The sequence below is a fragment of the Crocodylus siamensis genome, chromosome 14 (genome assembly GCF_052110815.1).
Source record: "Crocodylus siamensis isolate JL-2025a chromosome 14, ASM5211081v1, whole genome shotgun sequence".
Lineage (NCBI taxonomy): Eukaryota > Metazoa > Chordata > Crocodylia > Crocodylidae > Crocodylus > Crocodylus siamensis.
Genome location: NC_143408.1, coordinates 2692323 through 2716925, shown reverse-complemented (window position 1 = coordinate 2716925; position 24603 = coordinate 2692323). Strand labels below are relative to the sequence as shown.

The following is a 24603-nucleotide window of genomic DNA, read 5'->3' as shown; positions in this document are numbered from 1 at the left end:
TGGCTGCCACGACCGCACGCAGGCTGGTGCTGACCACCGTGCAGCCGGGCCCCGGGGCTGGGGCCGCACCACAAGGCACCTGGACCCGTCGCACAGGACCCCCCCGGGTCTTGCCAGGCCCAGGCTGGTGCCTTTACCGCAAAGCCTGCTGGGAGAGTGACCCCCCCAGACTGTGGGCTGCCCCCCTTCTACCCCCCAGACTGTGGACTGACCCCCACACACACACTATGGGCTGCCCCCCTACCCCCAGACTGTGGACTGACCCCCCAGGCTGTAGGCTGACCCCCCCACTATGGGCTGCCCCCCCTCTTCCCCCTCAGACTGTGGACTGACCCCCCCCACACACTATGGGCTGCCCCCCTACCCCCAGACTGTGGACTGACCCCCCAGGCTGTAGGCTGACCCCCCCACTATGGGCTGCCCCCCCTCTTCCCCCTCAGACTGTGGACTGACCCCCCCCACACACTATGGGCTGCCCCCCTACCCCCAGACTGTGGACTGACCCCCCAGGCTGTAGGCTGACCCCCCCACTATGGGCTGCCCCCCCTCTTCCCCCTCAGACTGTGGACTGACCCCCCCCACACACTATGGGCTGCCCCCCTACCCCCAGACTGTGGACTGACCCCCCAGGCTGTAGGCTGACCCCCCCACTATGGGCTGCCCCCCCTCTTCCCCCTCAGACTGTGGACTGACCCCCCCCACACACTATGGGCTGCCCCCCTACCCCCAGACTGTGGACTGACCCCCCAGGCTGTAGGCTGACCCCCCACTATGGCCTGTCTCCCCCTCTTCCCCCTCAGACTGTGGACTGACCCCCCCCCACTATGGACTGGCCCCCCCCAGACTGTGCGCTGAACGCCCTCTTCCCCCCACCTCTACTTCCCACACTATGGTCTGCCCCCCCACCCCCTCCAGGCTGCCAGGGCTGATCCCCTCCCGACCCTACAAACTATGAAACTATGATTGGCTCGCGTGCTGTCAGTCCTAGTCAGAAGCCGCCAATAGGGGAGAGCGCGGTGGAGGCGGGGTCGAACAGCAACGCTCCTGAGGAGTCGGTTGAGAGGGGCGGTTAGCGCCGCCTTAGGCGCGCGTTGCTCGGCCCGCCGGGGGGGCGGAACGGGCGGCGCTGATTGGTCGGGGGGATCCAGCCGAGGCGGGGCCGAGGCGGCGGCAGGATGAACTGGGGACGCCTGGGGAAGCGGGCATTGCTGTGCGGAGCTGTCGCGGCGCGGGGTCTCAGCAGGAGCATGGTGAGTGCGGCCGGGTCGGGTCAAGTCAGCCCAGCCCAGCCCGAGCTGGGCCAGCTACTGGGGGGGTGCCTCCTTACTGCCAGTCTCGGCGGTGCCATCATAGAGTCGGTGGGCCTCGGGGGCTAGAGGGGCCCTCGGTGGGCCCCGGGGGCTGGAGCGGCTTCCGGCTCTCGTCGTCTCCGGGGGCTAGAGCGGCCTTGAAGGACCATGGAACTGTGCAGCCAGGTGGGGATGCGTCCCCGGCCCAGCGCCGGAGCAGGAGGCGGGGGCGGGCGCGGGGCTGATCGCCCCCAAACACGAGCTGCGCGCGTGACGCAGCCTTGCCCTGCCCGGCCCGGCGCAGCGTCTGCTGGAAGAAACCCGACCAAAGCCCCGTGTCCCCGCAGCTGAAGTGGCTGGGCGCCCCAGGGCTCCTCTCCCAGCTGCCTCGAAATCCTGAGTCAGGCCTTCCTGGCCTGAGGACGCCGGACTCTGCCCACAAAGGGTGGATTAGTGCAGGCTGTGCCCTTGCTCACGGTCCTGCAGCTCTGGATTGCTGCGTCAGCCCCCCCCCCCTCCCCCCGCACCCTTTGCCTCGGCCCTTTGTCATCTCCTTATTGCGCCGGTGGTGCAGTTGTTTCCCTTCACTGAATATTGCGGCTTAACCTTCTCTCAAATCTCTTCTTCAAGTCTGCCCGGCCTTTCACCGCTAATCCCAGCACAGGTGTTGTGAAAGCTCCAACCGCAGCCATCCCCTTTTCTCTTTCTTGTTTTTTGAATGTCAAGTCGAGCTGTTCTTGCCCTGGGGGCCAGGCCTGCAACATGCCCCGGCTTAGCTGAATTGCATCACCAAAGAGCGGCTGGTTGCGTTCCTGGCCACCCATGGGACTGGTGGTGGCTTTGGGAGCAGTTGTCTGCTCACAACTTTCCGCCTTTTTTTAAAGAGAAAAAAACCACAACAACTCTCAGTTCGATTGGTATGAAAATCTGGTGGATTTTAGGACAAGGCTTATGGTGCTGCTTTAAAGCAACCAGCATTGGTTTGACCTCGGAGATGAATGTGCGCAAGTCTGTGGCTTCAAGAAATGGGTTTTTTTTTTCCTGAATGCTGCCCTTCACAGCAGGCCTGTAGCCGGTGGGTTGGGTTTAGCACTATTAAGCCGGACAGATTCGTAGATGCTAGGGTCGGAAGGGACCTCAACATATCATCAAGTCCGACCCCCTGCCTAGGCAGGAAAGCCAAGGCCTGGAAAGGTCACTGCTGTGGTGGGTGTTCTGCAGCTCACATCCCCTTTCCTCTGAGAGCTGTTGGGGGGTCCTTGAGGGTCACTCAACACAGGGTGGAAAGTCGGGGCAGCGTACAGCAGCTTTCCTGGGGCCAGGGCTCTGCCTTCCCAGCTGGTGAACAAAGTGCAACTGCCCTCCCCTGCTGCAGCGACTTCCTGCTCGGAGATGGAGGAACGAAGCCGCTCTGGAACATTTGGTCTGTCTCTGCAAAGTCCCTGCACCCCGGTGGGAAAGGGTGGGGGGCAGGCTGTGCCATGCAGGATGCCAGCTCAGCTTGGCTGCACCAAGAGGAGAGGCTGGAATGGGGCCTGGTGGGGCCCTCGCCCTCTGGGATTGTTGGGGCGGTCCCAGGAGCAGGAACATGTTTCCAGGAGCCACCTCATGGGAAGCTCCGAAGAGCAGCTGCCGAGTCAGCACAGGCCCCTTCCCACAACTGATGCTGCCATTTCACCATTTTCTGGAGGGAAACCTGTAATTTGCCTAGATTAACCCGGAACCGTGCGGGGACTGGGCGAGCCTCAGGGAGCTGGCCGTGGCACAGAGCTGTGCTACATCTTCCTAGAAATAGCATCGCTCGTAGGCCCCACGCCCACTGGTGCATGCCAGCAGCCCACCTCCTGTGCTCCGGTGGCCCCACACCCAGCGCTCCTGCGTGTCACACCCTGTGATAGCAAGCAGGCGGATGGAAAGCGGGCCCGGCCCGCCTGCTGGAAGGATGGGAGACGCCTTACTGTTGGCAGGACACACAGGGCTGGCTTGTCACGCTGGGGTGCCTGATGAGTCCGCTCATGGCAAGCTCTATTGGGCCCAGTGGAGCCAGGTCCTGCAGCTGAGTTTCCCGCACAGGCAGCTGGATGCTTGAGGCAGGATCTGGTGACTAGAGATGATGACACTGTCAGCCCTGGTGCTAGCAGCCTGCCAGGCCTGGGCAGGAGGGTCCAAAGCAGGGTCCTGATGCAGCTCCAGCTGTAACTTATATTGTCAATGTTTCTTTGGCTTCCCCTTTCCCTGTTGGCGTCCACCTCCGAGCTGTACCTGCACACATGGCCCAGCCATCTCCCTCCTTGAGCTCCCAGCCAGGTTTTTGGCATGACTCCTCATCAAGCGCTTTCTCTGGCCCAGCTGTTCTGATACTTTTCCAACCGGTGCTCAATTGTTAATCCTGGCACCTGGGCACACGGAGTTCCCATGAAATGCCTCTTCTCTGCCCTTCCAGCACTAGTGAAACCCCAAAGACTAAAGGAGCCGCCCTGTGCAGGCCTCAGGTTGTCCTAGCTTGCGCAACCAGGGTTGGAGTTCCTGTGCCAGGAACATCAAGCCATGAAATGGGGAGAAGCAGCCAACATCTGTGTCAATCTCCCTGCCCCAGCAAATGAACACCCGAGTCTGGCATAGACACCGGACTGGGTGGCTGGTGTTATTCAAGGACTGGGTTGCAAAATGCTTGGTGGTGGTTAGTAGAGGGTTGTTCCTGGGAGGGAGACAAGCAGGTCCCGGGGCAAGGGAGTGCTGTGTGGATCCAGATCCTCTGAGCCAGAGGAGGGAGGGACTTGACTGGCGCTGGAAATACAGCAGCCTCGCCGTGCTGCTGCTGTCTGGTGGGTTTGCACCCAGGCTGGGGTGATGCCTGTGCTGGGAGCCTGACCTTGGGTCTTGGCTGTTTTGCAGTGTGCCCAGGTGGATGAAGATTGGCGCTCTGCCAAATCCATCTACTACTTCCATGCCAAGGACATTGATGGCAACGAAGTTTCCCTGGAAAAGTACCGGTAAGCAGCAAGGGGCTTATGCAGCTGAGCCTGGTCCGGTGGGCGTTGCCTTGCTCTCTCCAAGCTCACACAGTAATGACGCTGGGAGACTTGGTGCCTGCAGCCTGGGGAACGGGGTTGGGGAGGGAGCAGCACCTTTAGGCTCTGGGGAGGAGGGACAGCTCTTAGCAACGAAGTGGTGGCATTGCCACAGAGGGACCTTCCCTGCCAGGCTGGGGGGTGGGGGCATGACCTTGCGTGCAGGAGCCCTAGGAACAGGGGTGAGCAAAGAGCTAGTTTGCAGGGCACTTCCCCTCTGTGCAACCGACCTCGTAGGGGCCCCCTGTGCCGCCACCAGCGTCTCACCCTACCCTGCCTCTGCTGCACTAACTGCCACTGCTCCCTGTCTCTCCCCAGGGGCCATGTCTGCATCATCACCAACGTGGCTTCGAAATGAGGCAAAACAGACGTAAACTACACTCAGTTTGTCGATATGTACGCCAGATACGCTGAGAGAGGTTTACGCATCCTGGCCTTCCCCTGCAACCAGTTCGGGAAACAGGTAGGTGGTGCCTGCCTACTGCAGTGCGCTGTGGGGGGCAGGCTCTGAGGACTATGGTGAGCCCCCATCCCTCACAAGTCTGTCTTGGAACACTAAACCCCTGGGGAAATGGCACTGCTACAGTATGGCCCCAGCGGACAGGTGCTAGGGGGGCTGCTGCTCAGGCTTAGAGGAGGTCAGGCTCTGGCTTGTTCTGGCCTTGGTGCCTCTTGTGACACCGCTCATGGCAAGTCCACATACACACCTGCAGGGAGCTGGACCGCCATCCCTACCATGCAGTAAAGTCCCAGCTTGCCAAGCTGGTCTGGGCTCTCTGCAGGCTGCAGCCAGGCACAGGAGAGCTGGGGGTGGCTCTGAGCATAAGAATGCAAAACATAGATCTGCCAAGCCTTTCAGTACATCCATGGCCTCCTGTAAAGCTCTGAGCCCAGCCTTACCTGCCTGCCCTTGCTCCCAGCCATCCTATCCCAGCGGTAAGTGGGACTGAGGAACAGCTGCTGCCCTCTGAAAGGAAAACACTTTCCTGTCTTGGCTGGATGCACGACTCCTGCTCCTAAACCACTCGCCTCTCACTGCCGTTCCCTCCTGCAGGAACCGGGAGACAACGCCCAGATCAAAGCCTTTGCTGAAAGGTATGGAGTGAAGTTTGACATGTTCAGCAAGATCGACGTCAACGGAGATGACGCCCTGCCTCTGTGGAAGTGGCTGAAGGACCAGCCCAAAGGCAGGGGCACCCTGGGGAAGTGAGTGTGGAGCAGAGCAGCCCAGCCCTGGTGGGGTTAGAGAGGGAGCAGACAGACCCCTGGATAAAATGGGGGCACCTGCCTCTCGCTGCCAGCAGTGCAGCTGATCCAGCACCAGGGCTGCGAGGGGAGGGGGTGTGCTTGCCCCAGCTGGGTTGCAGGAAGTTCCCAGGCAGTGCCAGGGCTGGCGGTGGGGCTGAGCAATGTCTGTAGCAATGGGAATGGCTGTGCCAGCTGCCATCTCACTGACGTTCTCTCTTTCTCCTAGTGCAATAAAGTGGAACTTCACAAAGGTAGGACTTGGCTCTCTTCTCATGGGGGTTCGGCTTGGGAAAGTCTCAATCAGTGTGATCCTGCGGGATCCCAGGAGATGAGCTGGGGGAGAGCAGCAGAGAGCTGCAAAAGGTGTGGGATGTAGTGAGCCTTGCTCTTGGGCAAAGGGAGAGAAGTTGTTGCCCTGGTCTGGCCACAGCCATGGGCTCCAGCTTGGGGACCTGTGCACTAGGGCTACAGGCGCTTCTGGCCCTGCACACTGGCTCATGTGTCTTCTCTGACCCCACAGTTCCTTATTGACCAGCAGGGCCAGGTGGTGAAGAGGTACAGCCCGATGGACGATCCCAGTGTAAGTCTGCCTTGTAGGGGGGTGGGGGAGGAGGATGAGATGCTGATGCCCAGGCACAGCTTCCATGGGGAGAGGGAGGGAGTTTGGCAGTTCGGCAGTTCACTAGTCCCAGCTTGGGCTGCTCGCATTATCCAGACTAGTTGCACACTGGGCCACCTTCAGCCTGCTGTGAGTCTTCCTCTGGGACGTGGCTGTATCTCCTTCCTACCATTGTGCTGAAGGAATCCATGCTCCCCATGCCCCTCATGGCTGGGAGCTTTCAGGGTCCTCAGCAGAGTGCATGTTTCTGGCTGCAGGGTGGGATTGAAGCAGCTGGCAGTAGTTTGGGGCAGTGTCTGATCCTAATCAGTGTTAATGCCTCTAGCAGGGGCCAGCCCAGCTTGACTCTACCCCTCCTCTCTGCACAGGTGATCGAGAAGGACCTGCCCCACTACCTGTAAAGCTGCTTACTTAGCTGCACTACCCCCTCTGCTCTGCACTGGCTCACCTGCTCCCTGTGGAGCCTTCCTACCCAGCCCCCATGACGGCCTGTCTTCAAGCCAGCCTGCTGGTGAGGCAGACCTGAAAGCCTGGCGTACACTTGCGGGAGGAATCTTCACTGGGCTGGTGGCCGGTGCGGGATAAGAGCTGCTGTTGTGTGTTCACAACCTGGGATCTGTTGCCTTATTGCAATAAAAGTGTTAAAAGTAATGCCTGTATAGTCTTGCTGGGAGTTGTGCAGGAGGAAGTGTACCCTGCTCCATGTGCATGAAGGAGCCAAAACTAGGCTAGCTCCAGGCCGCAGTCATGCAGAGGAAAGCTGCTATGACTGCATTCCTCTCATTTGTACCCTGGCAGACAGCAGCTTAGTGCAGGGCTAATCTGATTTAGCAGCCCTAGGAATCATGTGCATAATCCCCTGCAGGCAGCAGCTCTTGGGCCTTCCCTGGAGCAATAATCCTCACTGGGTCTTGCATCAGACACCTTGGCACTGGCCCAAAGCAGGGGCTGAGGCTGGGGTATGTGCAGGCTATATGTTGTTGTGCCATGATCCAGCCAACAGGTGCCCTGTTGCCCATATGCTGATTTTTGCAGCCTCCGTTAGTCCAGGCTCCTTCTAGAAATGTGAAGGTAGAATCCTCTTTCCTCCCTGTGAGAAGTGCTTTCAGGTGGAGCCCTTACAGCTGTCAGGTTATTTCCCCACAAGGATAGAGACAAATACACCTTACTTGTTGTCAGCTGTTGATCCTTTTGGATCAGGGTATATGCCCGAGAGGTCACCCACACATGTGCCTAGGCAGGAGTTTGGAGGAGTAGAGTCTGCCCAGACCTTCCACCCCTCACCCCACTCTTTTTCAGTGAGACAAAACCCAAGGTCCAGACATCTGGCGCCTTCATGGCTAGAGTTGTATAAGCGTCTGGAAATTGAGCCCAGGTCTCCTGCGAGGCAGACAAGGATTCTACCACTGAACCACAGGGGCCTCCAGACCAGCACACAGGACAAGCTGTTCTGCTCTGAGTGGGAGCTGTTTGTGCCACAGGGCCAGTGCACCTTTGACTCCTGTACCGTCCTGTGTTGTCCCTGGCGAAGTCCAGGGGGAGGAGCTGTGGGGCAGGCACCAGGCTGAGCCACCACAACTAAACAGCACTGCAGCCCAAGAGGACTTTGCTACCTTCTTTCCAGGGCTGCATCCACCTCTCTGGGATGGGCAGATAAGATGGTTCTTCAAGCTTTGCAGACTCTGGGAGCAGCATTTAGAGGCCTGGGTAGGGCACTGAAGCAAGGTTCCTACCCTGTCCCTTGCAAAGCCAAGCAAGCAGCTGCCATCCCCCAGTACCTGGTGTCCCTGCCCAGGGTCAGAGTTGTGTTAGGTTCCCTAAGACAGTGATTCTCAACCAGAGTGTCATGAGGTCCTGCCAGGTGTGCAAACAGGATTTGCAGGTAAAACCCAGAGATGCCAGGTAGGACCCCAGAGTGTCACAAATACTGACGTGCCGTGGGCCTGCTGTGTTCTTTGCAACAACACAATTGCTCTCTAATACTTCTGCACTCAAAAAATGGTGAAAATTAGGAGCTGCCCTTTTCCCAGGGGGACCTTTGAGTCTGATAAAGTTAAGGACTGCCCTAAGCAGCTTGGATGGAGCCTGACTCAGAAAAATGTGTCCCTAATGCCCAGGGCAGTCCTGCTGTGGCAAAGGGAGAGGAATGTAGTGCCTATCAGCAGGGGCAGGGACAATTTGAGAAGTGAAGGACTTGCCTATCCCCCTTCCCATCTGCTGCCTGCCCCAAGCAGGGGTTCACTTCTGAGCTGCATCAGCTCTGGCAAGGTGATGTCTGACCACAAAGGCTTGGGCAGGGTGGAGACCTGTCCATGATAGACCTGAACAGCCCAAGGATGGCCAGTGGCAATAACCTAGCGCCGATCTGCCCCGGGGTTTACCAAGGCAAGCGACTTGCAGGAGACCTGGGACATTTTAAACATCTCCGCTGGGCTTTTCCAGGGCTGCTGGCCCCATCACTGCAGTATTTATGTGTCTGATCCCGTTTCAATGCCCAGAGGTGATTTATGGGAACCTATAAGCCTCGACCGACAGACAGGCAGACACTAAGCCTAGACAGATGGACAGACACGGAGCTGGGACTTACAGAACTCTCACACGTGGCTTCCTTTCCATCTTTACTGAGCAGAATGAAAAAATTATCCTTCTGAGGCAAGTAGAAAATTTAGGAATTATTAGTCAAAGGCACATATTCTAAAAAAATCTTTGTACATATATACATCTCAATTAATTATAAATACACATAGAAAAAAAAACAAAGGCAAACAACAAGCAGATTAAAAAGTGCTAACAAAAAAGGAAGGGGGGAGAGGTAAAGGGACTTATTTAAAAAAATACATACAATCAGTAGGACGACAGCATAATAATTTAGTTAAAAGATATCGTTACATATTATTAAACCCTGACGCAAACACAGGATTGGGGGCGAGGGGTTGAATTTGCCTGAAGGTGCTCTGTCGTTTCCAGAGATGGGGTGGGGAGAATTGCATATATCTTAAAATTAAAAACAGCAACAAAACCACCACATACAACTCCAGGGAATGGGTTTCAGGGGATCCCCCGGGAAGGCGTGACCAGAACCAGAGCACCTGGTGGTTATTCCTGAGATAAGCCTCTTTGAAATGGGTCTTTTGGGGGTAGGGGGGTGTTATCCTTTTGCTGAGGGTTTGACAAGTGCCCAAATGGATGAGACGAAACATTAAATAAGGGCCCAGAAGCTTGGAGGGAAAAAGGGCTTTTCAAAGCTGTGGCTGAGTGTTGCAAATCTAGGGCACCTCCTAAATGGGCGCGGGTGGAGGCAGGGTTGTAAACACAGCCCCAGTGAACCGGCAGGTCCTGGCTCCAGGGAGGCCTGGGAAAGGCTCTTCTCCTCCTGGGAAAGGGGTCAGGAGTCACCATGTCCTTGGGAACAGAGAAGCATTCAAACGCCAGGCAGGAGACGGTGGGAGGGTTGGGCAGAAGTCCCCCTCGCCCATCGTATGTCACGCTTTGGGCTTCTGCTTGGGGGGCGGGGGAGGAGGGGGACAGTGTTTCCCATCTTTGGTGCTCATGCAAGGTAAGGAGGCTGCCTGCAGTTCTGATCAAAGCCCCCAGCCCCAGGGAAAGGGGTGTCAGCAAGGCCGACCAGCCTGCCCAGCACAGCAAAGCCCAGAGGCTGCCTTGAGCGGATCAGGAGAAACAGCCCTTCCCCCTTCCTGGCCAGCACTGGGGCCTGGGGGAGGGACGGTACAGGCCAAGGTGGGCATGGAGCTGCCCCAGGGATCTCTCTGGAAGGGCTGCATGTGCTGGGGGAAGGAAAGGGAGAAGGCAGCTCCCCTGCCCTAGGCAGGAAGCAGCAACACTGCAGTGAGACGCGTTCCAAAACGTTTGGTGCAGGTGGGGAGTGTTATCCCCATGGGACAAGATGGGAAACTGAGGCACCCGCAGGTCTGGGAGGAAGGGGGCGGATGGGAATGGGGACGGATACTCTCTGCTAAGCAGGAGTTTGCTCTTTGGTACTGAAGATGGCACCTGCTGTAGCCACTCAGCATGGACGGTGCTGCTGCCTGGCCCTGCCTTGCTGGCCCCTGACTTCTCCCAGGCACATCCAGGATAGGCCATGCTGGAAAAGGGAAATCCAGACATGGAGCCTGGGCCTCTCCTTGTGCTCCTGGAGTTGGGGCTGCTCTCCCTGCTTGTCTGGCAGGATGGGATGCTTGAGCTGGTGGGTGACAGGCTGTACAAATAACAAGGGTCCAGGGGAATGTGACCTTGCCGAGCCCTCAGTGTGCCCATGGGTAGGGACAGGGATGGGACCTGCAGCCCCTCTGCTGCTGGCCGGCAGAAGACTGATAACAGGGTCCCAGCAGTAAAGAATGGGGGCGCCCCACTGGGCTGGGACACTGGCTGCAGCCCTAGCGGGTGTCAGGTCCCTGCCGGTGAGGGGCTGTCAGACTGGGCTGGGGGGAGCGCGCACTAGGAGTCATCAGTTTAACATGTCCCCCCTGCAGCCCTCTGCAGACAGGCACACTCGGGGGTCTCGACCTTCCCCGTCCCTGCCTCTGGGCTGGGCCCAGTGCCTGCCCTGTCCCCTCCAGAGCTGAGTGCTTGGACCTGAGCTCTGCAGCAAATGCCTGAAATAAAGGCTGACTCCAGCTGACCGACAGAACCTGCCTGGCATGGCTGGCAACAGGGGCTGGTCACTGGCTTGCTTCCCTGCCTGGTGAGTGGGGTGACAGCAGGTCAGTAGTCTGTGGGAAGGTGGGGGGGGTCTGTCAGTGGCCCTCCTGGGTCGTGCCTGAGCAGGACTGCTGGAGCAGAATGACCGTGAGGCCGGGCTCCTCTGCTCGCTCCCTCTGTCCGTCCCCATACAGGTGGCTGCCTCATGCATAAACAAACTGCTCTGTAGAGCCAGAGCCTCCCGCCCCACTCCTGCCTGTGGGGCATTCCAGGCTGAGGCCGGGGCTCCCCCCACTCCCAGCAAAGGATACTGGATGTGCAGGCGCCAGGCACCGGTGGCTCAAGGGTCACCATAGGGCCCGCTGAACTGGATAACACTCTGGCGCTCCTGGGGGAGTGAGCCATCCTGGGGAGCCACCGACAGCGTCCGCAGCATCTCCTCCAGGATCTCCTTGAAGTTGATGTTGGCTTCCTGCTGGGTGAAGTCGTCCTGTGGCAGTGGTGGGGCCTGCAGGTGGTCTGGGGCAGCCAGGGGCAAGTGTTCGTGCAGGGCGGGGTGGAGGGGCCCAGGGCCCCCTGGCAGCATGGGCATGACAGGGCTCTCGTAGGCTGGGGCCAGGCCGTAGCCTAAGGGCACCCTGTGCTGCTGGGGTGGTGTCAGGCCCGGCCCAGCAGAGAAGTGCAGGGTGCCTGGCTCCAGGCTCGGCGCCACGTCAGGAAGGCTGTCGCTGGGGGGGCTGTAGGTCAAGTCCAGGATCTCGCTCTGGCTGACGGAGTGTCTGGGCAGGGGGGGCGGGACCTGGGTGAGGTCCAGCAGCGGGGATAGGAAGTGCTGGGGCAGGCCATAGGGCAGCCTCCTGTCCTGCGCCAGCAGCAGCCGCTGGTCCTGCTTCTGCTTCACGTTCTTGTGCATCTGCTTCAGTTCCTCCCGCACCTTGTATACGCAGCTCTCGGGGATCTTTATCCCTGTGGGGCAGACATGACAGGAGGCACCAGTCAGTCTCCTCAGTGCCCAAGTCCCCACGTCTAAGCTAAGGGAGCTCCATCCCCTGCACATCCGTGCCAATCTGAGGGGGCAGCTCCCTGCCTCCCTGCAAACACGCCCCTGCTGCTTGCTCAGGCCCAGACATCCAGGAGGGGCACAAGCCTAGGGTCCCTGCACTGAGCCAGGTCCCAGCCTGCAACACCGCCCTGCTGAGTGCTGGCACTGGACTGGAAGTCACTGCGGTTCATCAGGCAGCGACTGGGGTGCCCTCACATCCTGAAACCTCGGGGGCCCCTGCCTGGATCACACACCCTTGTGCTGAGTTTTATCTGTCCTCAGGACAAGAGAATAGGGCATGTCCTTCCACACTGCCACCCTACATGGCCCTTTTGCCCATACCCAGGCTTGCAGTACCAACCCCATCACTCACCCACTTGCTTCTTCTTCTCCTTGGTCTTAAGGCGGACGATTTGCAGGTAGCTGGTGTTGGTGATGTCTGCCATGATGCTGGCGATCTTGCTCCAGACCCGCAGCAGGGCACCGCACAGCATGTAATAGTGGCGAAGACGCATGCCCTGGAAGCACTCCTTGCCCTCCTGGATCAGTTTGCAGCTGCGATTCCTTTACCATCACACAGGTAGAAGAGCAGGGGGATTATTGCTAGCTCCTGCCCCTGCCCCATTTCCCAAAGCTTGTGGGCCCCTCGGAAGTAAGACCTGGCTGGCAGGAACTGCCCCCTGCCCACCCCCAACACTGCAAGGCCTTGTGGTGTCAGAGCAAAGCCCGTGATGTTGGGAGGAGTTCCTCTGACAGCTCCTCAGAGCCCACCTGAGCAGGGCCAGGCTGGGGCTGGGGCTTCCCTCGCAGCCCATGGCCCAGCGTGAGGAGCTAACACAGGCATCAAGCCAACCTGGGCAGGCAGCTGCAACCCCAGAGAGGGGGCTCTGTCTGGGGAGGGAAAGCACTGCTCCCCCACAGCCAGGCCCAGGCCCCGGCCAGGCCTCACTCACCAGACAGCGTGGTTGCACTTGGTGAGGGAGAACAGGTAGTTGCTCTCCCAGTACTCCTTGGCCTCCTCGGGTGACACCTGCAAAAGAAGCAGCCGGAGCAGCTCAGACTCTCCTGCTCTCCTGGCGCAGGAAGTCGGCAGCCCGGGGCTGCACATCAGGACACCTGGGTTCTACCCCCATTTTGTCACGGCTGGGAGTGACCCCGAGCCTGTCATGTCAACGCAGGCCTCAGCTTCCCCGTTAACCAGGGAGGACAGTGTTTGGAGCAATGCCAGCCTGGGAAGGGAGGAGCACGTGGCAGGGCTGCTGTCACCCGCACATCTCCCAAGCACCAACTGCAGTGCTAGAGCCTGAGCAAATGGGAGCAAGTGGCACAGGCAGGGGCCACAGTCCAGGCTTTCGGCCAGGACGCCTTCTGCAGTGCAGGGTGCAGATGGCCAGCATCTTCCCAGATGCCCCCTGCCCATCTCCCCTGGCGCCTGCCAGGGGCCTGAGTTGCAGGGCTGTAACAGAGCAGGGACCTGCTGGGAACCCCAGAGGAACATAAGTGGCTCAGTCTCATGCCAGGGCTGGAGCAGAGGTGCCCGTGCGAGAACAGGGCTCAGCCCTGCAGTGACTGAATGAGCGAGGGCAGCAGCTGGGTGCCAGCCCCCCACCTACCCGCCGGTACTTCTTGAGGAGGCTGTCGAGGCTTTCGGCCTGGCTCTGCTTCCCGATGTTGGGCTTGTAGAGGAGGAAGTTCTTGCCACGGTTCTGCTCCGCCAGCAGACAGGTGTACTTGGAGACCCGGGCCTGCGGGTGCAAGGTGCACAGCTATGCTCACATGTGTCACTGGCACGGAGGGGTCCAGGTTCCCCAGGTACTGGCACCACTAAGCATCCGCTTTTGCCAGGCCTTTCTCTTGGGGCCTTGCTGTGAGTGGCAGGATGCACACAACAGACCAAGCCCTAGCACAGCCTTCCCTGGCCCTGCAGCCTCCTTGGGACCTCTGGCCTGGCCTGCTTTGAGGCAGGTAAGCAGTGCAGGGGTTGCTGCCACAGCAGGCAGGACAGGGAGTGCCTGTGTACAGGGGGCAAGGAATTTCCAGCCAGCTCCCTCCTCCACTGACCTGCCGGCACACCTGGATCCAAGGCGGCTTCTATTACCCACATGGGTATGGCCCAGAGGCTCTCCTGGGGCCCCCATGACCAGGCAGAGATCAGCCAACTGCTTCCACCAGCCCCTGGCTGGTGCCTGCCAAACCAACCCTTCCTGAGCTGGCATCACCCCAAACCTATGGCCCATGGCCCATGGCCCTGGCAGCAAGCTCACCTTATAGGAGAGGTAGAAGCCATCGTCGGTTCCTGTCAGTTTGAGAGATTTCTCATATGCGTCCTCCCACTTCATGCCCCTGTCGACGCTGATCTGATCAGGACAAATACGTGGCATTATTCGGGGTGGGGGGCATCAGGGTCTCCCCTCAGCCCAGCCGTCCTCAACATGCTGCAAGGCCCCTGAGCCCCGAGACAGCGGGCTTCCAAGGGATGGAAGCCCAAGCCAGAGCCAGCCACTGAACTACACTAAAAACGCCCATGGGACTGGCCCAAGGAAATCCAGGCTCTCACTGCTGCAGGAATCTCTGCCCAGCCATGGTACCCAGACCCTCACCTGGCTCAGGAAAGCAGAGCTGAGCATAATGCCTTCCTGATGCTCAGAGGCAGCACAGCACACTTCTACTGCTGAATACACTAATCCTTGGAAAGGGTGGGGGGAAAACCAGGGTGAGCCGAATGCCTGGGGCAGGGGTCTTTCCTGGGATCTCATCCCCTCCCCTTTATCATTCTGTCTTAGCTCCCTGTGGCAGGGACACCAACCTGGCCCCTCCATACAGCACCTATTACCAGGCACCCTGATTTGTGACAGGGCTTTAGCTCTACAGGGCACAGGGGAATGGCTCCTTCCAGCTGCTGTACAGCCCTACACCAGCAGCTCAAGCTAGGGTGGCCTGCTGGACAGCTGTGGGGCCAAGCAGTCACAGCCAGGGCTGCTGGGCAGGCTCTTCCCTGCACTCCTGTTTACCTTGTACAACACGACTTGGCCGTCCTGGGGGTGCCCGGGGGTCAGGAACATCTCCTTACTCTCCTCGTAGATCTCATCCACTCCCGGGGCCAAGTCTGTGGAGGAGGCAGGAAAAGAATATGCACATCCCTCTCAGATCTGGAAGGCAGAGCGTGGGTGGAGGGAAGTGGCTTCTGGCCATGGTTCAACCCCTCCCCAGGGATTCCCCATGCCAGCGCCCTGCAGGTCAGCTCTGTCTGGCAACTGCCAAGGCACCCAGCCAGGGTAACTGATCCCTTGGCAGGTGATTCCCAAGCAAGAGGGTTCTTTGCATTCACTAGCAGGGATCCCGTGGTCAGGGGCTGGGCAGAGCTATGGGTGGGTGCTGAACAAACCCCGTTGTCCCAGAGGAGCCCCCAGAGCTCTAAGTAGCTGTACCAGGGACCCGTCCTGTTCTGGAGGAATCACCATGGTCCTCGTGGTGTTGTTCCCTATGCCAGCCCCTTCACTTGGGTCCAAACCCAGAGTCAAGTGCCCTCCCTGCCCCACCTCATGCCCAGATTCTGCACACAGAGCCCTGCCCCCTACCCCACTACATTCCCAGCACTGGAGAGCCCGGGGAGGGCAAAAGAAGCTGGGTTTGACAGGGGGAGACTAAGGCAGAAAGGACATTAATGCTTCCAGGACAGGACATCCATTGTCACAGGGTCAACAGAGCTGCCAGAAGCAGCATAAGCTGGACATGAGTGTAACTGTGCTGAACACTGACGGGCCAGTCGCAGCTAACAGTGGCTGGAGGTGGCAGACAGACATTGTGGAGAGCTACTGGCCACAGAGGAAGCGGGCAGGAAGGGTGGGGGTTGGACCTACACCCGGTTGGAGGGGTCTGGGCCCCTCTCCCCTCCCTACCGAGGATGCCCATGTCGTATCTGCCTTCCTTCTTGTCCTTCTCGATCAAGTAGTCGAAGGTATCGGAGAAGTACTGGAAGAGCATGTTCTGCTTGTGCACCTCCAGGCCCAGGATGCGGTTCAGGAACTTGGTGATGGAGCAGTCTGCAGTGGTGGGGAAGAGTGTGGTGAGGTGGGGGGGAGGGCAACAGGCCAGTAAGCAATGGCCCCTTCGTGCCCCCCACCTCTCAGTGTGGTCTCACACCCCCTCCATCCTCAGTGCTCCCTAGGTCATAGCTGGTACCTGGCTCTGCCCTGCAGGCCGAGTATCTGTGGCCCTTGTGCACGGGATGACACTCACCCTTCTCCACGGAAATGGAGCCATACTTCATCTCCCTGCAGCAGATCCCAACAGAGACGAGACCTTGCTTCATTTCTGCAATGACAGTGGGGGGCGCTCGTGAGCTGTATCATGGACTTTCTTCCCAGCACGGAGCAGCCCTGATGAGTCCGCCACTCCGCCAGCAGGCAAACCCACCTCCCTGAGCCGGCACCATCTGACTCGTGTCCTGATACTGCTGCATTCTCAGCTTCAGTCCTGCTGCCTGGCCCCTTCCTTTGGTCTTCCCCACCCACCAGACAACAATGAATTGCTCCCAGAGCCATTCCCATGACCCATACTCTGGCCCCAAACAGCTAAGGCAGCAGGCAGCGTCTCCAGATAGAAACCCTTCAGGCAAAGCCATCCTCACCATGGAAAAATGCAGCCTCTCCACCGGGATAGTACTTGGGCACGGGCACCTTGCTCTCGCCATGGGTGAGGATGGTGGTGAGGACTCTGTCCAGTGCTCTTGCCCCGTACTGCAGCAAGGAGAGCATGGTCACACAGGTGGATCTAACTGAACTCCCTCCTTCGCAGGGTGGAGAGGCCCTAGGGACAAGGTCCTGCCCAGCAGCAGGAGGGGAGCAGGAAGAACCTCCCACCAGATGCTACTGTAGTAAATGCAGCCCCCAGAGCATGGGCCTTGGGGGCCTGAGGGGAAGCTTTGGAACCTGACACAATCAGGGGTCAAGGGGGCTCCTCTAAAACAATGCAGGCTGCAGAAGTGATGCCTGAGCAAAGCAGCCTGCATGTTCTCACCCTGGCTCAGACACCAATGCCCTCTCTAGATAGGCAATCTCTCCCCTGCTTTCCAGTAGGACAAAGAGGAACAGTCTCCCCTCCCTGACGGGAAGAACGAGGTGCTCTCAAGAGCTATTACATACTCCCGGTGCTGGCATTCTGCACCCATGCGGGAAACTCTGGTCCCAGCTCTCACAAGGCGGGACTAAGTCCTGGTGGAGCCAGCACTGATTTCATCCTACCAGAGGGGTGCGCCAACTGCTCTCAAATGGACTAGCTATGATACCACGCGGAGCTGCTATAAGGCACCTTGTTCTCAAAGTTGTACTTGCTGAGGTCCCTGGATTCAGTGGCTCTTCGGTCTCCATGAGTTAAGGCACCCTAGAAAGAGACAGCAAGCAGGAAACTTTTCAGAAAGGCTGGGGAGGAGGAAGAGCTCCGTCGTTAACGAAGATCAGTTAAGCCTCATGTAATGAACTGATTCCTTAGGTCACATTTTTCTGGCCACATCAACAGGTTGTATCAGATCAACCTCACCACTATTCCCGGGACTGAATGGGACTGTTAGGGATTAGTTCTTCCATCCTCCCTGGACACATCCAGGACATTCTCCTACAGCCTCCTAATGCATCACATACTACGTGGCTGTGCAGCCTCCATATGGCAGGTAGGTTGCCTATGTCCACGGGTGTTTTTAATTCCCTGAGCTGCTGTGAACCAACAGGGGAAGGATGATCAAAGCAAGCACGGCTCAGCAATGCTACAGGCAGGCACCAATCTGATGGGATACAAACGTATTCTGCATTTGCCAGAAACGGTAATACCTGAGTCCAAGGTGCTGCCTGGCGTGTAAGTCACTAAAGAGCCCATCTGCCTTTCAGAAGAGAATGGGTGTGACATGATGGGGAAATTCCAGCAGCTGGTTTACAGCCTGCTTCCCCAAATCCTTCCTGCCATCTCCATTATAGACTGCATTTGGCTTGTCTTCCTGTTCTCAGCTACCAGCCTGCTGGAAAGCTTCCTCCTTGCACCACAGAGATGCGTTTCAGGGAGAGGTAACATAATCCCTTGCACGAGGGATGTTTGTGGGACCCGGGCGCTTGGCAAATGAGCTGCTTTGGGAGGTTCTGAGTCTTCCGCTGCCGCCCATCCCGGCACTTACTAGGCTCTCCAAGCGCTTGGCAACGATGGACGCAAACCTCCTTTCCCCTGCCAGCTCGGAGATCAGGAAAACATACTCCGGGGAAGAGACCTGGTTCGATCGGTGTGTTCGACCTGCCAGTGCAAAGGGGTGAATAAGGGGGATGAGCCTAGCCTGGCCTGCCTAGTGGGGAAGGAGCTACTCTGCCAGTGACCAAGAGCAGTGGTTTGGAAACTGAATCCATCCACAGCTTCTTGGGGTCTTTCCCCACCTTGGTGCTGCTAAGCTCCACCCCATCCCCTCTACCTTTCTCTGAGCCTGCTGCCCTGGCTTACCATGGACCAGGGCATGTGAATATGCCATCCATAGAGTCCCTGTGTAAAACTGGGCTGTACATGCACTCCTTTTATGCTCCAGGAACAAGGGGCTTGCTTAACCCTGGGAACTGGCTAGTGATCGGGTGCAGTGCTGGCTTTGCACACACAGCACCACCAGCTCAGTCTGCTGTACCACAACCTGCTATTGCAGTCCAGCCCCTTACTCCTCTGCATGAGTTACAGGCAGTCCACCCTGTCCACACAAGTGCTTCCCCTTCTCATCTCAGAAATCCTCCAGCCCCAAGCCCATGTGGACTTTCCCCCAGCTCAATGCCAGCTGCTTCACATCTGGACTTGTCTCCAGGCTGGACACGTTCCAGGACTGCCCCACTGTGCTACTGGGCTCCCAAAACAGTCTGGGATGTCAGGCAAAGGCTGTGCATGAACCAAAGGCCTGACCCATGTTCTACAGCTAATGAGTGGAAGGGAAGTGATGGAGAGCACCAGATTCTTACCGAATTGCTGGATGGCCCGATCTGCACTCCAGGGCAATTCCAGCGTCATGTGGACCCGACGCTTCTGGTTCTTCACCCGCCTGTCTGCTTGGAGGGAGATACCTGAGCTGGAGGCCTCAGAGATTATTGCTACAAGCTGCAAGAGACACAACCAGAGTGAGGAGTTGCACTAGAGTCCCCAGAGACCTGGGATGTGGCTGCAGGGGAAACAGCTGAGCAATCCCAGGCTGCAGGGTCAGTCCCATCCATGGGATCCCTTGCTGATTCCAAGTAGGGTCTGGTTCATATTGGTTTTCCAGGCCCAAGGGCTGGCAGTGAGCTGCTGGGTGTGTGTAGAGTCTGAAATGCCCCCCCCACAACACTGTGCAGCACCCACTTCTGGCTAATAGGAGCACAGCTTCTAGGCTCGAGGCTCCAGCTCAGCTCCCTCTGCCAGCAGGAGAGGGAACAAGTGACAGCCTTCAGGAGCAAGGAAACTCTAGCTGGTAGAAGGGTGCAAAGGGGAGGCATAGAGGAAGGGAGAGGGAACAATTGGCAGGTCCCCTCTTGCTCCATCTCACCACACCTGCTCCCAGGCAGACGCTGGGCCCTGCTCACCTTGTCCCCATTCATAAAACGCTCCTTCTCCTTCAGATTGACGTGGTCTATGGAGAGGCCCTGCTCTGCCCGAGACTCGAACACGACTGAGCCGTCCGACCTACACACCACCCGGCCCTTCCTGCCCGTCATCTGCATGGCCCAGCATGGGAGAGACAGGATGTTAATGAAACACACCCGTACACACCCTCCCCACCATCCCCAGAAAGTGTATTTCAGGGAAGCTCTAACAGTTCAGGTCACAGCAATCACCAGCAGCTACAAACTCAGCCTGTGCAGCCAATCAAGAGGGGGCACATGACGCTGGGGGCATGGGTACACCCCTTCCAGAGCTGGCATGGCACTGCCCACTCAAGGTGACATGAGGGACAGCCAGTCTGGCTGCCCCTGCCCCACAGAGACAGTTCCCCTGCCTGGGCTGCCATACCTCAGCCACGTGGTCTGGGCCTCCAAAGTGATTGATCAATTCGTCCAAGGTATTGAGAGGTAGCTCTTTGCCCAGTGCTTTTACTTTTGCTAGGAGGTCCTGCTTCATCTTCTCCACGTGCTCGATCACTCCCAGGCTGTGCAGGTCCTTTTGGGAAGTTGGCAAGTACAAACTGCCTGTAGGGGTGAAAAGCACGGGCTCAGAGGCCAGCCAGGAAGTGGGAGCAGCAAGAGGCACAATTGCTGGGTGACCCCTATGGACCTAGCAGAGGAGCCAGCTGCTGTCACTCTCACACACCATGTGTGGGAGAGCTTTCTCCTGAGGGCTAACATTTCGTGTACATGTGCACACCCACACCCCACTGCCAATTCCAATTAGAACAAGGCCTGCAAGCCATTTGTTTGCTTTTGGCATGTGACTCAGGCCTCTGATAACATGGGTGGTCTAACAGGCCCAAGAAGCCTGGGTTATCCATAACTCTTCTTGCCCAGTCCCTAGCAGATGCACAGACCGACTCAATGGATCAAACCCAGCTGTGATGGCAGAGCTGCTTCCATGGAGGGCCCCAGGACACCAAGAACACCAGCTCTGCATCAGCTCTCCAACCCTACTGGGAAGCCAAGTGATGTATACCTCAATATACATAAGAGCACTAGTTTGGGGGCTGGTATCTCCCCTGTAGTCTGTCCCTGCATTGGAGAGGCATTGACCCCAGCATGGCTCACCTCTGTCCTCGGAGGCAAAGCCATTGTAGGTATGCTCGACAAAGATGACATCGTCATTGTCAACCACGGACTCCGGGGAGGAGTTGAAGTCACTGTCCAGCCCCACATCTGAGTCAGTGCTGCTGTCATCGCTGATCTTGATCACACTGGAGGGATCGTAGCTGCCCCGCAGGGCCTTAGCACAGCGGCCTCTCTGCTTCCCTGCGAGGGACAGCGAGCGGTGTGAGAGTGGGGGCCCCGTCCTCGTGGGGCAGCGCGCAGCAGCAAGCACTGGCTCGCAGAGAGGAGGCACAAGGGAGCACAGGCTGCCCCAGCAAAAGGCAGATCTGAGACAGGGACAACTCGGAAGGGAAAGAGAGAGGCAGAGAGAGAAAGAGAAAGAAAGAGAGAGAGAGAAAGGAAGGAAGAACAAGCCACTTTCATCAGGGCTGAGGCTGGTCACGATCTCCTGAGCATGGCTGAGCCTGGTTCTAGCTGGGTGCTGTGTTAGCAAGGCAGTGTGTCCCGCCCCTCCACCTCTGTGGAGAGGGTGCAGACTTAACTGTCACTAGAGGAAAGGCTGGTGTGTTAGCGTTGGCAGGAGAGCAATCACTGACTCCCAAGTGCAGCAAGACGGGCCCCTGCTTATGACTGGACCTGCGTGGCAGCCTGCTAGGGTTGCTTCCATCGAGCCATCAGCACCACTCTGTCCTTTTCCCACTTTTGCCCATCCCACTTGCAGAGAACCCCAGGTCACACAGGAGACTGTTCTTACCTGCAGTGGTGGCTGGGGATTTGCTAGGTGACTGGATGTTTTCCAGGGCACCTGCCATGCTATAGGGTTAGGGGTGCGGGACAGAAAAACTCTTTGGCAGCAAGAGGGCTTGCACGTGCAGCTGGGACTCTGCCCATCAGTCTAGAGAGAGCAGGAGTAACCTGTGTGGCAGGAGGAGAGGGAAGGGGGCATGGCTACCAGGCAAGTCACAGGGGCTAGTAACCACTTTGGGGGAAACGAGAGAGGTTTTGAAGGTGGGGAAATGACCTGGAGGGCAACTAGCTACATGCCTAGGATGAGACTGTTGCAGGCAACTGAGAGGGGGCAAACCAAAACCAGGGCAAAATAGCAAAAGCATGAAGTGGGGGAAGGAAGGAGGAGACACAGAAAGCCGAGTGGCTGGGGTGCAGCGGCAAGGCGGGAGGTCAGATGCTGGGCGGAGGAGGGTGGTCTTACGTTTTCTTTTAATGCCAGTTCCTTTTTCTCTCTTTCTTTTGGTTGAAGGAAAGTGCTTCTGAATTAGTGATAGAAAGACGCCTCTGAAAGTAAGATGCAAAATTTATTCTAGCTACCCAGAATAGGAACAGCTGCTGGTTATACTGTATCAGCATGTACCTGTGAGGGCGCTCTGTGCTAGAGAGAAAGGGAGTAAATCCAGCATTACCTCCCTGCAAGCAAGTCTGAGCCAGTACGCTTCAGATCTACGGACTAACAGGGACTCGTGTGGAGAGGTTGTGGCTGTTTCACCGGAAGGCCCTGATGGGAAGCGACGTGAGATAGCTTGGGTTGCGGCTGCAAAGCTGCAGCCTTGGAACAGGGACTTTGGGTGAATGCCACGCATGCAATACAAGGGACAACGCTCTCTCTTTTAGATTTCCACCTGCTTCTACCAGACCCGGGAGCAAAACTGTTCTGGGAAGCTACAGCAACATAAGCACAGACAATCACGGGCGTGGTGCTGCCACGTGACACACCAAAGCTATCAGATCTTTATATAGCAGGTCTGAAGTGGGACACTCTAGATTTAGAAGCCGTTACATCAGGAGCGAAAAATCTGGTAAGTCCCGACGTTCCCAAAGATCTCAGTGCTTTGCACAGCCTAATGTGTCCACTGCCCTGCCAGGTACTGGGTTTGCCAGAAATGGCAGAGGAGTTCAGCTCACTTGTCTCTGGCAAGCACACTCTTCTGAGCCTAACTGGGAATTGCTGGGCCTCCAGGTAAAGGACACTGATACGCAAACATGGGCTACGTAGCGGGTCTCAGTGAATGGGGAGGAGGGAAAAAAAAACAATCAGAAGAGTTGAAATCAAAAGGATGCATCTGTGGGCTGTTCTGCAAATAAGAGATTATGCTTTGATGCTGACTGCACAGGGAGGGAGTCAAGCCCCTGGGACGGTGGATGAGCCTTTAATGAGCTCTGGCTGAAACAAATGCTGAAAGCAACAGTGGCGAGGCATGGATGTGATACTTGCCCACTGTGAGACAGAGGGAACTAGGGCAGGGGATAAAGCCAGACCAATCTACTTAGACTGCCTGGAGGTGCTGCAGGGAGACAGATATCATACTATTCCTTTGAGGGGACAGAACACAGGGCCTGAGGCTCCACTGGGTCTGAGTTGCTTTTGAATATGGATTGAGTTCACTTAGGCAGTTGTGAGAACATGGCTGACCCTGTGCTGAATACAGTGAGCTATCCCAGTCATGAAGAAAGGAGCCCATGCATCAGTCCATCCCATGCTAGCGCTTTTCTGGGATAAAGCAGGGAGAACCATCTGCTGCTTTGTACTGATGTCGAAAGGTGATCGTTTGGAATCCCAACTTTGCAGCAGGACAGTAAATCTGATTGTACCATCCCGTGTCAAGATACCTGTAGGGTCTTAATACCCCTCACCAAGTAGGGCTGTGTTGTTTGTTGGTTTTTAATACTGTACGCTTAAAAATACTCTGCGGTATCTCAGTGTTGAGGGCCATGTTACCCAGATAAGTTCAATGAAATACCCAGCAAAAATCAAAGGCGTGTCTCTTCCTTTCTCTCTCTCTTTCTCTGTCTCACACCCCCCGCCCCACTTCTGGGTACCCAACCCAGGTAGCTGTACATGTGGCTCCTCTGGGTGCATGAGAAGCTTGGGCCTGGGAAATGCGGCATCTTGAACGTCCCAGCGACGCCTTTTCAGGGCTCGAGGTGGAAGGCATTGCCTGTGCAGAACTGCAGTACATAAGCTACCCTGGCAGTCGGCCCACCATGCTAAAGCCTTCCCACTTTCCCTCCTCAGCCCCAAGAGCACAAGGATCTGAACTCACTCTGCAGCAGACACAAAGCAGTTTAGGTGCCCATCGTTCTCGTCCAAGACTTCCCTGGTGCGTGCTTCGCCGGTGGACTGCAGCCCAATGACGATGCACTGGGGAGAGAGGCAAAGGGCAGCACAGCCCCGTGTTAGCGAACTGGTGTCATGCTACACTGTAAGACAGCCCTCGCAGCCTGCCAGTATTAGCAGGCAGCACTATTTTTCCTTCCTGATAACAAACTTGCCAATTGCTCTACATTGTTCCTGACTCAAATTTCCCAGTTCCAAGGGACTGCAAATCCAAGACACGCCAGAGCTGAAAAATTGGGTATATCTGTCAGCTCTAAGTCAACTCAAAGCATTCTCCCAAAAGCATGGCATCAGGTTTTCTGTAAAACGGTGCTAAGGATGATCCTGAATTCATCCTGAACAACTGGAAATGAAACCCCTGAAGACCTGATTTCACCAACAGGCGCTAGATACCTTCAAGTCACTGATACCCTAAGCAACATGTGGCCTCTTCATTGGGAACAATCATGGATTAACTTCTGTGAAAAAAACTTTCTTCCTCCCCCCATCCCACCCAGGTGACAGAGAAGTATGTACTAAGCAATGCATGGCTGGGCTTCAGTATGCAACAGGTTTATGCTGAGGGGAGACCAGTGACATGAAAGATGAGTCAATGCTCATTCACCTCAGTTATGACACAGGTCTCAAGCAACATAGAGGGGCCAGCAGGGCTGTGGGACTTAGACTGTGTGTGTTATCTGGAACCAGGCAACCCTGTTTGGCTCCAGTGATCCTTGTAAACATCTCAGTGATGTCAAAAGGCTTCACCATCGTCTTCCAGCCATGCTGCAAGAACAATCAGCTTCACTGCTACAGAACAGCATTTGTGAGACCTCCCTTGAA

The 24603-nt window shown here is 57.2% G+C and overlaps 2 protein-coding genes across 5 annotated transcripts in view; one reads left to right on the top strand and one right to left on the bottom strand.

Annotated features, from left to right (window-relative positions):
- The first annotated feature begins 1095 nt into the window (after positions 1-1095).
- On the top strand, positions 1096-6878 carry GPX4 (glutathione peroxidase 4). 2 transcript variants are annotated; one of them, XM_090027764.1, is made up of 7 exons: positions 1096-1250; positions 4185-4282; positions 4679-4823; positions 5415-5566; positions 5835-5859; positions 6129-6188; positions 6596-6878. In XM_090027764.1, exons 1-7 carry the CDS (start codon positions 1176-1178, stop codon positions 6626-6628), a joined length of 588 nt encoding a protein of 195 aa, XP_089883890.1. In that variant the 5' UTR covers positions 1096-1175; the 3' UTR covers positions 6629-6878. The 2 variants fall into 2 exon arrangements, with proteins under 2 accessions (XP_089883890.1, XP_089883891.1); XM_090027765.1 differs by lacking the exon at positions 1096-1250 and adding an exon at positions 1443-1475.
- Positions 6879-8886: 2008 nt separating this feature from the next.
- The window catches only part of SBNO2 (strawberry notch homolog 2), an 84768-nt gene continuing 69051 nt past the window's right edge, over positions 8887-24603 (bottom strand). For all 3 annotated transcript variants that reach the window (XM_090026813.1, XM_090026814.1, XM_090026815.1), the window contains 17 exons: positions 23708-23805; positions 21862-21944; positions 20652-20852; positions 19927-20102; positions 19500-19631; positions 18903-19038; positions 18092-18204; positions 17239-17310; positions 16559-16667; positions 16168-16242; positions 15828-15971; positions 14940-15034; positions 14193-14285; positions 13542-13673; positions 12882-12958; positions 12302-12492; positions 8887-11852 (listed from right to left, as the gene is read on the bottom strand). In XM_090026813.1, coding sequence (XP_089882939.1) covers positions 11227-11852; positions 12302-12492; positions 12882-12958; positions 13542-13673; positions 14193-14285; positions 14940-15034; positions 15828-15971; positions 16168-16242; positions 16559-16667; positions 17239-17310; positions 18092-18204; positions 18903-19038; positions 19500-19631; positions 19927-20102; positions 20652-20852; positions 21862-21944; positions 23708-23805 — 2553 coding nt within the window. In that variant the 3' untranslated portion in view covers positions 8887-11226. The remainder of the gene's footprint in view (positions 11853-12301; positions 12493-12881; positions 12959-13541; positions 13674-14192; positions 14286-14939; positions 15035-15827; positions 15972-16167; positions 16243-16558; positions 16668-17238; positions 17311-18091; positions 18205-18902; positions 19039-19499; positions 19632-19926; positions 20103-20651; positions 20853-21861; positions 21945-23707; positions 23806-24603) is intronic.